We start from the raw sequence: 14461 nt of genomic DNA on the forward strand, positions 1-14461 counted from the left end.
CAGGTATGACTGAACTGAAGATGACATTCCTCAAAATGAGGATTTATTAAACACCAATCACGCAACATCAAAAATACCGCTAATGCGGAAGCCAGTTAGAATTCGATAATTGGTTCCCAATCACAGCCGTGCAAAACCGGAAACCGTAGCATCGGATTAACGGTTACTTTTGCATAGTAAATATTCCATTCCCATTAAAAACCGTGAGGATATCAGGGTTTCCGGATTATCGGCAACCGGATAAACGCGGCTCCACTGTACCTGCATACCAAGTTTCTACAAGATCCAACAAAAACAAGTCATATTTATGTATTTTACTAAGTCAAGGGTAATAACTCAAAAACCGTTTGTTGAAATATCGTCAAATTTGAACTTCATTGCCTTCTGATCAATCCCAATGATCACACCAAGTTTCATCAAAATCTATTGAAAATTGAAGCTTCTAATGTGCAAACTACCAAATTTTGATGCAAATGTACTAAGTCAAGGGCAATAACTCAAAAACCTGGTCATTAAAAAATCTTCAAATTCGAACTTGACTGGCATCTTACCAATCCAAATGCTCACACCAAGTTTCATCCAAATCCGCTGAAAATTGTAGCTTCTATTGTGCCCACAACAAAATTTTGACGTGATTTTACTAAGTCAAGGGCAATAACCAAAAAAATCGATTGAAAAATTGTCAAATTCAATCAAAAACGTTCATCGAAGATCGTCAAATTGGAATTTGTCTGAAATTTTTTCATTATGACTGATCACACCAAATTTCATTTAAATCTGATGAAAATTGTAGTCTGTTTTATGTTTACAAACAATATTTTATACGTTATATGTGGGTGTGTAAAAATTTAGAAGGCATTTTAAGCCGGAAGAAGACGGACATAACATATGAATGTGTCAGTAGTTAGCCAATGTCTAAAAGGGGAAGCTCAACAAAACTTAAGTCATAAAATTAATACTGTGGTTTAACTGGAAGTAGACATAAGACATCAAATAATTAAAAAAATAAACTAGAGCCACACGTTGCACAGAGTTGGACTGAGTTGGACTTTGCTAATGTGGGAAATTGCAAGAGACTCTGAAAATATCAGCTTTTTACGTTAATTAGGTCACGTGCCAGAACAGTCTAAAGTTAAGACATTTTCTGTCTTTGGATGGTTGTTGTCAGACATCATAAATGAAAGTATCAGCGAATAGCCAAAGTCATTAAACTTTGACCCTGTAAAGCGAAATGTCAACAGAGGTCAAGGTCACAGGATATATCTCTTAAAATTTTCAAAATGCATACGGCTACAAAACTGGAAGTTGGACATCTAATATGAAGGTATGAATAGTGGTTTTTAACCTTTGATCCTACAAAAGTTAAGTCCAAAGTTGCAAAATTTGGCTGTTTTCGGACAGCCATAAAACTGGAAGTAGATGTTGGAGGTCAAATATGAAAATCATTTGATGGCCAAGGTCAATGACCTTTGATCCAATGAAGGTCAAGGTTATCAAAGATCAAGGTGATGAGATATAAGCCTTAAAACCTAAAAAATATTAAACCCGAAATTGCAAAAAAGCAAAAGCGAAATGAAAAAAATCGGCTTCCTAGTTTTTGTCGGCAATCCTTTACAGAGTACATACACAGCAAAATTAGACACGTCCAATTTTTCCCTGAGGCCCCATTTTGTGTTTTACAAATGTGCGTCATATCAATATGGCAGCCAAATAATCTATTTCGGTCTGGATTTTATTTTAAATTGAATGTTGAATTTTATTTACTAAAGATCAGCCAAATTTTGTTGACCTACATAATTTACACCTGAAGTTAAAGTCAATTTCACTATTAAACTTGAAGTGAAGTCAAAAGTTTCACTGTACCATGTTCTTTACTTAAGCGATCAGTCTTTGCATCTAAGATTTTTAGAAAAATCAGAAAAAAGAAAAAAAAAACAGTGGATTTTTCACATTTTCATTTTACCATCAGGTTATGACCCTGTAATCAATTAGTAGAATATCAGAGTTATTCCCCCTTATATTCCTATAGGTACCAACACATGCTATTTTCTTTTTGCAACTAAAGACGGCTGCATGGTATTTCAGCACAGCAAAGGCTTGTTCAACTAAGCAAAGTATTAGATTATTTGATACAAGCCACATCAAGCGTTTATCAAATGTCATTGATTTTTGAACAACTCGTAATTTCAATCATGACAATGGAATTTTTTATGTGGATTTGACAGGTTGGGGTGGTCTAAAATTACCAAATAACGCACATGCTGTCTCCATAAATATAATGATTTAATGGAGGAAGTAAATTTGGTACTTGGTTTAAGCGATCGGATTGTAGCCACTAACATTTCCATTTCCAAGAAGTTAGCTGTAATCAGTAATCAAATGATTTAGTATTGTTAAAGAAAGCTAAACTAAGCTGAAGCAAAATCAACTATTTTGTTACTATAACTAGGCTAGTCACAGATTGTGCTGAAAAGGGAATATTATACTGCAGTGGATAACAGATGACACTTCCATTTGTAACTGCTTGTGTGCCCGCACATTTAGTGTGTACAAGGTCTCTGACCAAGACTGCTTGTGTGCCTGCACATTTAGTGTGTACAAGGTCTCTGACCAAGACTGCTTATGTGCCTGCACCTTTAGTGTGTACAAGCTAAAAAATTAAGTTTGAAATTGTCTCCGATTGTTTTATTGTTTGCATTGTTAGATTCCTATTCCTTTCAATTGCATGCCCCGCACGTGATTATTGATTTGGAAGGTGGAAACAACCAACTGGAGATATTTGTCTCATCGTGTGCCCGAGCCAGTTGTTGAAACTCAAGACAAGACTTAAATCGGCGAAAAAAGTCTCTGACCAAGACCGCACTTTAAAGGCACAATTCTTGCCTGATTTTGATAAAACTTTATTATATTATTCAATATCACCCAAAAAGTTCAAAATAAGTGTATGTCTGATGGTTGAATATTTCATACTGGTGATTTTAACTGTAGTCCTACTGTCAAATATTTTTATTCAAAATCAAAGCTGCCAATGAGTGTATATTATCTTGCCTGGCAAGCTACCTTATGAAATTTTTGACAAACATATTCAGGTCTTTGAATGAATATTTATGAAAATAAACTTTAGATATAGGAATGACAGTTGACTAATGAAAGGAAATTTCCACATGGGTGTAAGATAACTTTAATTTCAATGACAAATAAGGATTGCATGTGTGTTTGTTTGAAAAAGACTTGAAGTTAAAGAGCAAATGGAAATTACCTTGGACAATTTCTTAAGAGGTGCACCATTTTGGAGGGTTGATTATATGTAAATAGTCTTCAGTCTTCTACTAGAAATGTACGAAATCGTATAATTCGTTTAAGAATACCTGAAACTAGGAATTAAATGTTCTATTTCTATACATGTCTATTCCATATAAGGCATTTTTTTAACTTTCAAATGCAGATAATTCTGAACACACGTGGATTTGAAGGCTTCAACTGTGAAATTGAGTTGTGAACAGTATTACTGATTAGCCAAAAAATGACCCTTACTGAGCCCAAGGGACAGGGGAGACATTCTTGTGACCAGCTCTATCTACATATTTACAACTTTCATTTATATCAAGTAAAATGCTCTTTGAATATTAAATTTCAGGCGTTGACAGTGAACAATGAAGCAAGAAAGTCATCTACTGTTGGTGAAGTAGTAAATCTCATGTCTGTTGATGCCCAAAGAATTCAAGATATAACAGGTTATCTGTGGATGACATGGTCAGCGCCACTTCAGATAATACTAGCAATGTATTTATTATGGGGCACTCTGGGACCATCTGTTCTAGCTGGATTGGGTGTAATGGTGCTGTTGATGCCAGTAAGTGGGTTTATAGCTGCGAAACAAAGAAAATATCAGATAAGCCAAATGAAACTGAAAGATCAAAGAATAAAATTAATGAATGAAGTTTTAAATGGAATAAAGGTTGGTTTTAATTATGTTTTTATTTTAGAGTGCTTTATGTAAAAAAAAAATTTTTACTGATATAAATTTGTGTACAGTATACAACTCTATGTTATGGTTTCAGGATTTCATGTTGCCAATCACTTTCTGCATTTATTCCAATTTCTCAGTGTAATATTTATTTCATCCTAGGCCTGTACAAGGAGAATCAAACCCTCCCTTTTCTGAAATCTAAAATATGACTGAGATTATCTTTGGTCTAAATAAAATTTCAACTGATAAAAATATATTATGGAAATTTGAATTTAAGGATGAAATTTTTGGTCCAATTTATAACATTTAACAATAATTAAATCACGATTCCGTTTACACGGTATCATGCAATTTGATTGGATAACAGTGGTCACATGAATTCTGTTTATATCTGTGTAAACGGAATGTAAATATAAGCTCTGCTCCTTTACAGACTACTTTTTGACAGAGTTTGATGGACGTGGTGGCCACAAAAATTATTTAAATTCTAGTTAATGCTAACGTCCGATCGTAATGTTCACAGGATTGCATTTGCCTAATATTGTTGTATAACTTAAAATATTAACCTGAAAATAGTACTGATAGTCTTAGACTGACCTTGGGTTAAAAAAAAAACCCAACCGATGAAAAAAACATAACTGTCTGAGCAAAGTAAAAAGTTTTTGAATTTTTTCTATTGTTTTTATGAGTATTGGAATAGCAGCCTCATAATGGTACTGTTAGTCTTAGAATTACTTTGCTTTGATAAAAATGTAAACAGAAGCACACATTATGTCTTCGAAATTTGCTTTTACAGTGGCCCATTTTCAGCGAAAATTTGTGACTTTTGAAGGTTGAAATTTCTAGGAGGGAAATGAGTTTCATTCTTTTATCAACGCAAAGATATTCTAAGACTATCAGTACTATTTTGAGGCTGTTATTCTAATTCTCTAAAAAAAAACATTCAAAAAATCTTTTAATTTACTCAGACAATAGTTGAAAATATGTATTTTAGAGGGAAATTTTCTTCAGTTCTGAAATGTAAGTCAGTTTCACCAAAAATTAATGGATGTGTTTATATCAGTTATGAAATTTCCAAACATTACATTTCTATGAACCCAAAGACATTTTAAGACGAATAACATGCAATTGAAAATTTATGATATTGTGGATATTTGTTAAATGGGAGAAAATAAATTCAATTTTGGGCTTACTGTCATCAGAAAGTAGTCCTTTCTTAATAAGATGATATACAATAATGTGACTTAATGCAACAATCGGAGATGTCTTTTTCAAACATTTAGGGCATGTCATCTCAGGTAAAATGGTATGTAACAAGATACCCAACAAAATAATAATCACTTAAAGAATTTAAAATGTGCTTGCATGTTAATATTCATCATTATCGCTTACGTTTTTTACCACCCCTAATCATTGAACATTGAAATGAATGACGAAGCGATAAAATATGAATATTATTTACCTGGAACAAGTATACTTTTGATAAATCCTGACCGGACATGTTTTTATATGTGTATGTTCTGGCAGGTGAGTTCATGTCATATGACCTGTAATATTGCGGCATATGCAGTAGATGTAATTGTTTGTGAAATCTGTATTTAAGTAGGTTAATGGGCCTCAAGCAGTCCAATGCATTCAATAATGACGTAACATGCTGACCTTTGGTCCTTGTGTCACGATCATTATGATTATTGGACTGCTTGAGGACATTAACCTATACATATACTTAAATCTATTAAACGGAATCCTTGCCATTACAAATCACAAAGTCACAAAATCTTAAAAGTTTGATAATGTTTTTTTCGGAGTATCTGGTTTTTAATTTTTATGTTTTCTGCCAGTAAGCTTAAGGCAATATGATGCCAATCTAGTTTAAATGGGACATTCCACTATTTTTGTAGGTTATAAATATTTTTGGCTCAAATTTGTGAACACCATACCCCAAAATCTAGAGAAATGTGTGCTTTGACATTTGAAAGTTTTCACTAACAGTCAAGTAACCTAATTTCATGCTGACCTATTTTTCGTGCATCTCCAGAAATAATAAGTAATGTTACAATCTAAAGGATTCCATGTCAGCAGAAAAATTCTGCTGTTGTTTCAATGACTTTTAGCAATAAATCGTGCTTACGTTTTACATATCTTTTTTTTCAGTCACTATTTGTATTTTTTAAAACATTGTTCTTTGAAGGAATTATGTTATAATGAAATATTATTAAAGATAAATAATAAGAGAAGTAAAAATTATACCACTGCATATCCATAGAATGTGTTTTTCTCGACTTTTTTATAGATCAAACATTGTACACGAAAATAGGTGATGCATTTTGCTTCTGTTGGTTACTCATGAAATATGGGTTAATTTGAGAGATTCATAAAGAAAATCGAAACAAACCAATTTTAATTGTTTTAAAGAATAGCCTATCTGAGGAAACATCTAAGACGTAAACAAAATATTTTTCAAAATTTTGACGAAATTCAACGTTGAATCCTTAGTTGCACGAATATAGGTTACACTACTGTCATTTTTTAAAGCCAAAAATATTTAAATAGTAAGTTTTTGAATGAGACATTATTCATGTTTGAATTTGATGAACTGTTTCAGGTTTTTGCCTTGACTTATAGATGATTTTAAGATTATTTGAAAATTCATTATTAAGCCACTAAGGCCATACCAAAATAATATTCTGTTCGTCGGGAATTCCGTACCCGATTTTCCGTTATCGAAATTTTATTTTTAAAATTAAAAAATAATATTCCGTATGTATCAAAAGAGCTCCCGTATGTAAAATTTTGAAAAAAGAATTTTTAATTTTAAAAAAAAAATTATATTGCCCGTATGTCCGTACCTCTAAATTGATCAGATAACATGATTGTTTAGCTCTCATTTTTAGTTTCATTTCTATTTCTCTAAGCCTAAAATTTGGTAGCAGGAGTAACAAATTGCGCCCTCTATTTCCGTTTGTCAGTTTGTGGACATCGTGCGACAATTATAGTAGAACATGTTCCAGCTGTTGAAAGAGTGAGTTCGTACAGTAGTTTAGGCCCTTCGCTGAAGCAAGAACATTTTCTCGACGACCGAACGCATCGAAATTCCGGAAGTTGATAATTATCAGAAATAGGTATGGCCGATGCAGTGCTAGAATTAATATTAGTATTTGTCTTTTTGACCAAAATGATTTTAGTAATCAAAATTAGGTCACACCAGAAACTTATTTTGCCATACATGGCGTTTGATGTTGAGCCTGAAAACACTTTTAAAGATGTTTATGATCTGGCATCTGCAGGAATTCAATCGTGCATATCACAGATCCCAGAAAAAGTGTACATCAAGGACAATATGGAAAAATCAGGCGGTGTCTTAGTTACACTTTCGTTGCAAATTTCTCTGTGTGATGAACTGAAATCCAAGGTTGTGGACTTTTTAATTAACTTGCCTTCTCATTCTTCGTCTGAAGAACCTGTTTGTAATACTTCCAAAAGTGATAAAAATGTGTTCGATTTTATGATGGCATCAAGAAAGACATTAATGTTTCCTGAAAAACCTACACCACCAGTCTTTGACAAAACCTTAACTGGACCTCAAAAACTATTTTGTGATGTGCTAGATTGGTGCAAAACAATAGATGATGACTGGTCAAAAGACCAGTTAATCTGTGCAAAAGAAATTTTGTGGAAGATTACAAATAAATACTATTAATTGTTATTTTATCTGAATCATCATTCAAAATCATCCATGCTGGAAAATTTTAATGGTACGAAGGGACTTTTTTTTTTTTTAAATTAAAAAATATTATATCGCACCAACCAAATCAATGATTACTAATTTCGACATTTTTTTTGTAAAATTAAAAAAAAAATTTCGTTCGCTCGTACTTTTTTTTTTTTCAAGAAATCCCGAAGAACAGAAAATTATTTTGGTATGGCCAAAGGACTTTGTTATCATTTCTTACAATTCTGGTAGTGGGTGTATGTTACCTTGCCTGGCAAGCTATCTTTTAAGGAAATAAAACCAGATGCCAACTCTTTCTAATAATAATAAAAACACTCTTTATTTTCTTTTGGTCAGAATTAGGCCCCTCTCACCAAAGTGACATTGTCCTGTCAGCCATTCAGCCCTTGGAGATTTCACTTCTCCACTTGTTGCACAAGAGCTTTACCAACACAATGCTTATATTGAAAATGTTACTGTAAAATCCTAAATGGAGAAAATATTACTTATTGATTTATCATAGACAAACTTTCTGTCTTCTTCTTTTTTGTTTATTTTCAAAAATACTTTTCAGGTTTTAAAATTGTATGCATGGGAGTTGTCATTTCAAGCAAAGATTCTGGATATAAGAAATCAAGAACTGGATATTTTAAAAAAATCTGCATGGCTTAATGCCTTTGGTACTTTTACTTGGACATGTGCACCATTTTTGGTGAGTATGAAAATTCATCAAAGTTATTCTTACCAACATATATTCCCATTAGAGTGGAAAATACTTTAAATTACAATATTGTCCTGTTGATTCCACTAATCGCCTTTATTTATTTTTTCCTGAAATATTGTGGGAAGATGACTTATGCAAGGTCACCAGACTTTCACTTGATGACTGAAATTAAATGCCACAACCATGTAACCAAACAAAAAGATGTTTTGTAATGTTAATGAGTTGGTTTTATTTCTTGTAGGTTACATTAGCAACATTTGCTACATACATTTTATCATCTGACCAAAATTATCTTGATGCGCAAAAAGCCTTTGTTTCCTTGTCATTGTTTAACATATTAAGATTTCCAATGAATCTTCTACCTATGCTACTTTCCTTCATTGTTCAGGTGAGTTTTTTTCATTATCAATTTATCTTGTATCAAATAAAGCAATAGACTGAAAGGAGCATTAAGCAGGAATAAATGTGAGCAAATTTTATTATATACCCACATGAGATGGGGACAATCACACTAATAATGACTAGAACTGTTCCCTTAACAGTACTGATGCAGGTCATGCTACAACAAACAGGTACATACAAAGGTGAAAATATTAAAGGCAAAGGAGTGCCATTCTTTTTGACCAAACATACTTTAGTCTCAGAAACAGGAATTTTTTAAATAAGCCAATCAGTTATAGTGTTAACAGCTTACCATCGAAATTTGAGCCTTCAAATCCATGTGTGCTAAGAAATAGCCGCGATTGAATGTTAAAATGAACACTCTGTTATATACAGAAAAGACATATATAGAAATAGTGAGTAAAATTCCCAGTTTGAAGCATTTTTATCATAATTATCCGATTTTCTACATTTCTAGTACTTCTGTAGACTATTTACCATACATTTGTGTTGTTGATCCCTTGTAATGTCAGTTAGGACGGATGAGGTGTGGCAGGCTGGTGCTCCGTAATATGAAATAGATTGCTGACGTCTCTGATCTGCTCATATACAGTTCACGAAGAAAATGACTTGAATGCTGACTTTAATGACTTTTATGACTTTTATGACTAGACATATTTGTTGACCAACATATTTTCTATGGTGAACAGTAAACAGACTTCGATATTCTGAAATGACATTATGACAATAATAAGACTCTTAAATTGGACAGTAGATTGCATGACTAACATTCCCAAATAGCAGAAGATGCTAAAGGGAGACAACCTTAATCCTACCAAGGTGACAGGTAAAAATATATGACATGGCGACACAGGTTATGACAACAATATGAACTTGTCAAAAAATACAGTGAATTGACATGATGTGATAATTGAATAATAAGTATGACTTCGACAAGATTATAGAACCTTAAAAATATTGACATGACTATTGCGATTGACCTAGACTTCACCGGAACTAGTTTCCCATTTGACTACGTTGTAAATTCTTTCATATTGAGACTAATATTATGCATAGACCAATACATTACAGAACAGGACGAATGCTTAGTAAAATAATATAATACCTGAAAATAGTGATCATCCTGCATAAATGATGTTTGGTCATTAAGACTAGAAATGTAGACTGATTCAATGACTATGAATGAAAAATGACAATAATGGATAAAAAGATGAGGTAATGCACAAGGATTTTCATATTGGCTAACTAATGACTTCCGTTGTAGATTAAATTCTAAATGCGAAGTAAAAATCCGACTTAATCTGAACCTGCACAATATGCGAAGACTTAATATCGATTCAGAACAATGTGTAAGGTCAGGAAAAAAAATATGGAGATTTGCCTTGAAAAATTTGGAGATTGGATGAAAAGTCGGGAGATTTTTCCAAAGGGCGTAAATTCGTGATTTTGAAACTCCAAATTGATACTTTTGTCTTTTTTTTTTTAAATAAGCCTTAAGCCTTGTAAATTAACTAAATTGATCATAGTCTTACATGACACAGTGAAATTAATTAACAAATCTATAAAAGGGATAGGCCTACTCAGGCAAAATAATTCTAGAAATAGTGCCTGATATTTCAAATTTAGGGGCCCAAAAAATTTTAATATTGTTATTCTTCAGTATTGATTGAATCAAAAATAATGTCAAGGTGAACTGATGTTTGAAAACAAGAAAGCAAGCATGATCCCAGCCCTCTAAATTAAATGGTTCCAGTAGGCCTCTCATCATACATGCAATAGCATATTAAAAAATCAGTATTTTCTGAACGCAATATTTAGTAAATCATATGTACTAGCAATGTTACTTTTTCCAAAGGTGTAATTCATGACATCTTAAATATCTCCATTCCTATCATTAATGAATTTTCCTGCAACACTTTCACGAAGTATTGAATTGAAAAAAAAAACAAAAAATCGGTAGAATTGGGTATCCCATCAGTAGAGCGGTAAAAGCCCGACAACATCGGTAGAATACACATGTATGCTATTTACGTAAAGACTAAAAGCAACCCCCAAAATGGCACATCTGTCCCTTTACGGCCTTGCATGCACATAACACAAATTCAATATTTCCATCAAATTCAGAGTTGGATTACACAAATACTTACAGAGTTTGATAATTGAATAAGAAAAAGAAATTTGTAATGCGCATGCTCGGAATAAATTATATTGACACAAAGTTTTGTACTGGTCCATTTTTAGTTGATCCAAATAATGTGCATACTCTATAGGACAAAAAATTTCATTTGGATCAACTAAAAATTGACCAGTAAAAAAGTGACATCATTGAACTTTACTGATATATGTGTCTGTCGCTGAGGAGAGGAGCCTTTAGGACTACTTAGTTTTTTCTATAGCAGATTAAATTTTTGAATGTTTACACATGAAATGTATATTGCCGTCACCCATGTACGTCTGTCGGTGCTTAAACAATCTACAAGGCACAATTATTGACTGATTTAGACGAAACTTGGTATGGTTGTTTATAACCACCTAAAGATGAACCTTATTAAAAACAATCCAATAATATTTAGTATGAGTTATTGCCCTTGTTCTTGAAAGGCTCGTAAACACTCTCAAAGGCGCAATTCTTGACGGATTTTGATGAAACTTGGTGTGATTGTTTGTTTTCACCCAAGGATGAACCCTAGTATTGAAAATCAGTATAATCGCAAAATAATAAGTATGAGTTATTGCCCTTGTTCTTGAAAATAAATTAAATTTTTATCTCGTAAACACTCTAGAAGGCACAATTCTTGATGGATTTTGATGAAACTTGGTGTGAGTGTTTGATATCACCTAAGGATGAACACTATTGAAAATAGAATTAGTTATCGTGCTTGTTCTTGAAGTTGCGTTCAAATTTTAGCATGTAAACAGTCTAGAAGGCACAATTCTTGATGGATTTTGACGAACCTTGGTAATATTATTCAGTATTGCCTCTAAAAGTTCAAAAGAAGTGTATGTCTGATGGTTGAATATTTCAAATTGGTAATTGTTACTGTACTGCCAAACATTTTTATTTGAAATCAAAGCTGCCAGTGGGCTATATTACCATGCCTTGCAAGTTATCTTTTTAATTGAAAAATCACAAAGTTTTATGTGATATATGAATGATACAGTCGAGTAACCTAATTTCGTGGAAACCTATTATTCATGGATTTCCGGAAATGATTAATAATTTACATGAGCGACCTTGCGTGACCTCCGAATTAGTTTGCTTTAATAAACATGGGTTAATATCAGCTGGTAGAATGAATCCAGTAGTTTCAAGCAAGGTAAAATGTATTAATGTATCCTTTGACAAATACAAAATGGCGAATTTCAGTTATTACCAAACGTCACCATTTTTTAACGGCCGAATTTCCTAATAATCCCAAGCCGTAATCGGAATTCCAACTGTCGTCTGCTAGAATGTAGTCAAACGAATGAAGTCACGTGATCAACTAGCGGATTCGTGTCAGCAGAAAATTTCTATGGAACACAAAGTGGACCATATTCTTATGTTGTTTCAATGACTTTAGCAATAAATCACGCTACGTATCTTATTTTGTCGGTCACTATTTTATTTAAAATCGTGGATCTTTGAAGGAATTGTCACTAGTTATAATGAATTGATATTAAAGATGAATACTAAGAGAAGTTAATTATACCACTCGGTATCCATATAACGTGTTTTTCTAGACTTATTTATAGTTCAATCATTGTACACGAAAAGAGGTGACGCATTCTGCAGCCGTTGCCAAGTTGGTTGCTCATGAAATATGGGTCAAAGTGAAGGATTCATAAAGAAAATCGAAATAAACCAATTTTAATTATTTTGTAGTATATCTGAAGAAACATCGAAGACATAAAAAAAAAATTTCGTTTTTTTAACTTTGACGAAATTCGGTGTTGAATCCTTATATCCACGAAAATAGGTTACACCACTGTATATGTAATTTACCAGTAAATTAGATAGTTTTTTTTATCATCTTATGCAATTTCTGCTGTGTGTATGTATACTTTCTAATAACATGTCTTTTCTACAATGCTATCATTACTTACTATTATATTTCTTTCATTTAGGCAAATGTTTCAGTGAGTAGAATTGGTAAATATTTGCGACATCATGATCTTGATCCCAATAGTGTTACTTTTCTCAACCAATATAGTAAGTATATAGTTAATAGTCTTGTCATAGTAGCCAGCAAATGTCAAGAAAAAGATTCCATTAAAAATCTATACTTAGTACACTTTATTGTTATTGTTTATATGGAAATGTTATGATGCTCGTGTAAAGATATTCTCGTTATCCTTTGCAATCTTAACGGCGTTTATCGGAGACCACCTTACCATATCCAATGCTTCCTTAACAAGCTCTGAGCTAATTTTCCCCTGGGTAAAAGCTCATCAAGTATACCTTTCCGGTGTGACAAGGCTATAAAGAATGACAATTGTGAACATCCACAGACAATTCAAAAAAATACACATGAGCATTCAAATCACACATAAATCATGGCATATGAGTCTAAGCTCAGTGGCATGAAAACCCTCACAGAGTCGCCACATTTTGAAATCAACATCAACAATTGTCAACCCATTAAGTCAGTCTACCCCATATTACATTTTTATATGCCCACACATAAGATTGGCGTATATTGTAATCACCCTGTCGGTCCGTCTGTCCGTTCAAATTTGGTTCTTGCTCACTCTACAGGCAACAATTCTTTACAGATTCTTTTGATTTTGTATCAATGTCATTATGAACATGATCCCTATTGATTTTCATGATGATCGGATAATTATTCACCGAAATATAGTGTATGACTTGGCGTTTCACTCTATTAGCTATATTGTAAACACGCGTCAAAAGTTGTTTTTTTTCCCTTGATTAGAGCTGTGTGATTTAATTGTTGTATTTGGGTTATTGATATTGATTTTAAAAAAATTTGTGGAATTACTCAGCATAAATAACTGGCATATATGTAATAGAATTCAAACTAATAAGATTAGTTTTATTATTTCTTGCCTCGCAAGCTATCTTGACAAAAATTTAAGAAGAAATGGAAACATGATCTTGTCTAAACTTGTGAACTCTCCATATCCACAGCTTTAGTTGTCCCTTTATTTTAACTTTTACTCCCAAAAAACATATTGTACATAGTCAAACACAGAAACTTTTCACTGACATGTTCTTGTATTTCGAGAAACGTCAGTTTGATGTCCGCATTAGCCTATCTGTCATTGATATGGCACAACTTTATATAAAGTCTGAGATTTTGAAAATAACCAAAACAACCCTTTTGTTTTTGTATTCGTTTGTTGTGGTGAATATTTAGCTTAATGACAAAAGGTTAATACAGTAGCCTATACTCTGAGAACTCTGCCATTTTTAGCAATCCGACAAAATTTCTAGTTCCCAATTAATTTCCTTCTTATGTCTTATTCTATGTATCTCAAATTACAACACTAATCAGTGAATCCGACGGGCAGGAATAGCTGTATACTGCCAACATTTTAAATATTATCATGTGAAAAGATTGTTGATCTCAATTCTACTGATTAATAATAGCCAATGACCTTACTTCAAGATTAAGGTCATAGCCTTTAGATCAAATGGCTTGTGTCATAT

The 14461-nt window shown here is 32.7% G+C and overlaps 1 protein-coding gene across 1 annotated transcript; it reads left to right on the forward strand.

The window, feature by feature from the left end:
* Positions 1-3802: 3802 nt before the first annotated feature.
* LOTGIDRAFT_75052 (hypothetical protein) lies at positions 3803-12981 on the forward strand (the record flags this gene model as incomplete). Its single annotated transcript, XM_009048937.1, has 4 exons — positions 3803-3958; positions 8257-8394; positions 8648-8794; positions 12916-12981. Coding segments are annotated over 4 exons (507 nt in total), but the record flags the coding sequence as incomplete, so codon positions are not given.
* Between the last annotated feature and the right edge of the window lie 1480 nt (positions 12982-14461).

This window comes from Lottia gigantea (assembly GCF_000327385.1).
Source record: "Lottia gigantea unplaced genomic scaffold LOTGIsca_13, whole genome shotgun sequence".
In the NCBI taxonomy this organism is placed as follows: Eukaryota; Metazoa; Mollusca; class Gastropoda; family Lottiidae; genus Lottia; species Lottia gigantea.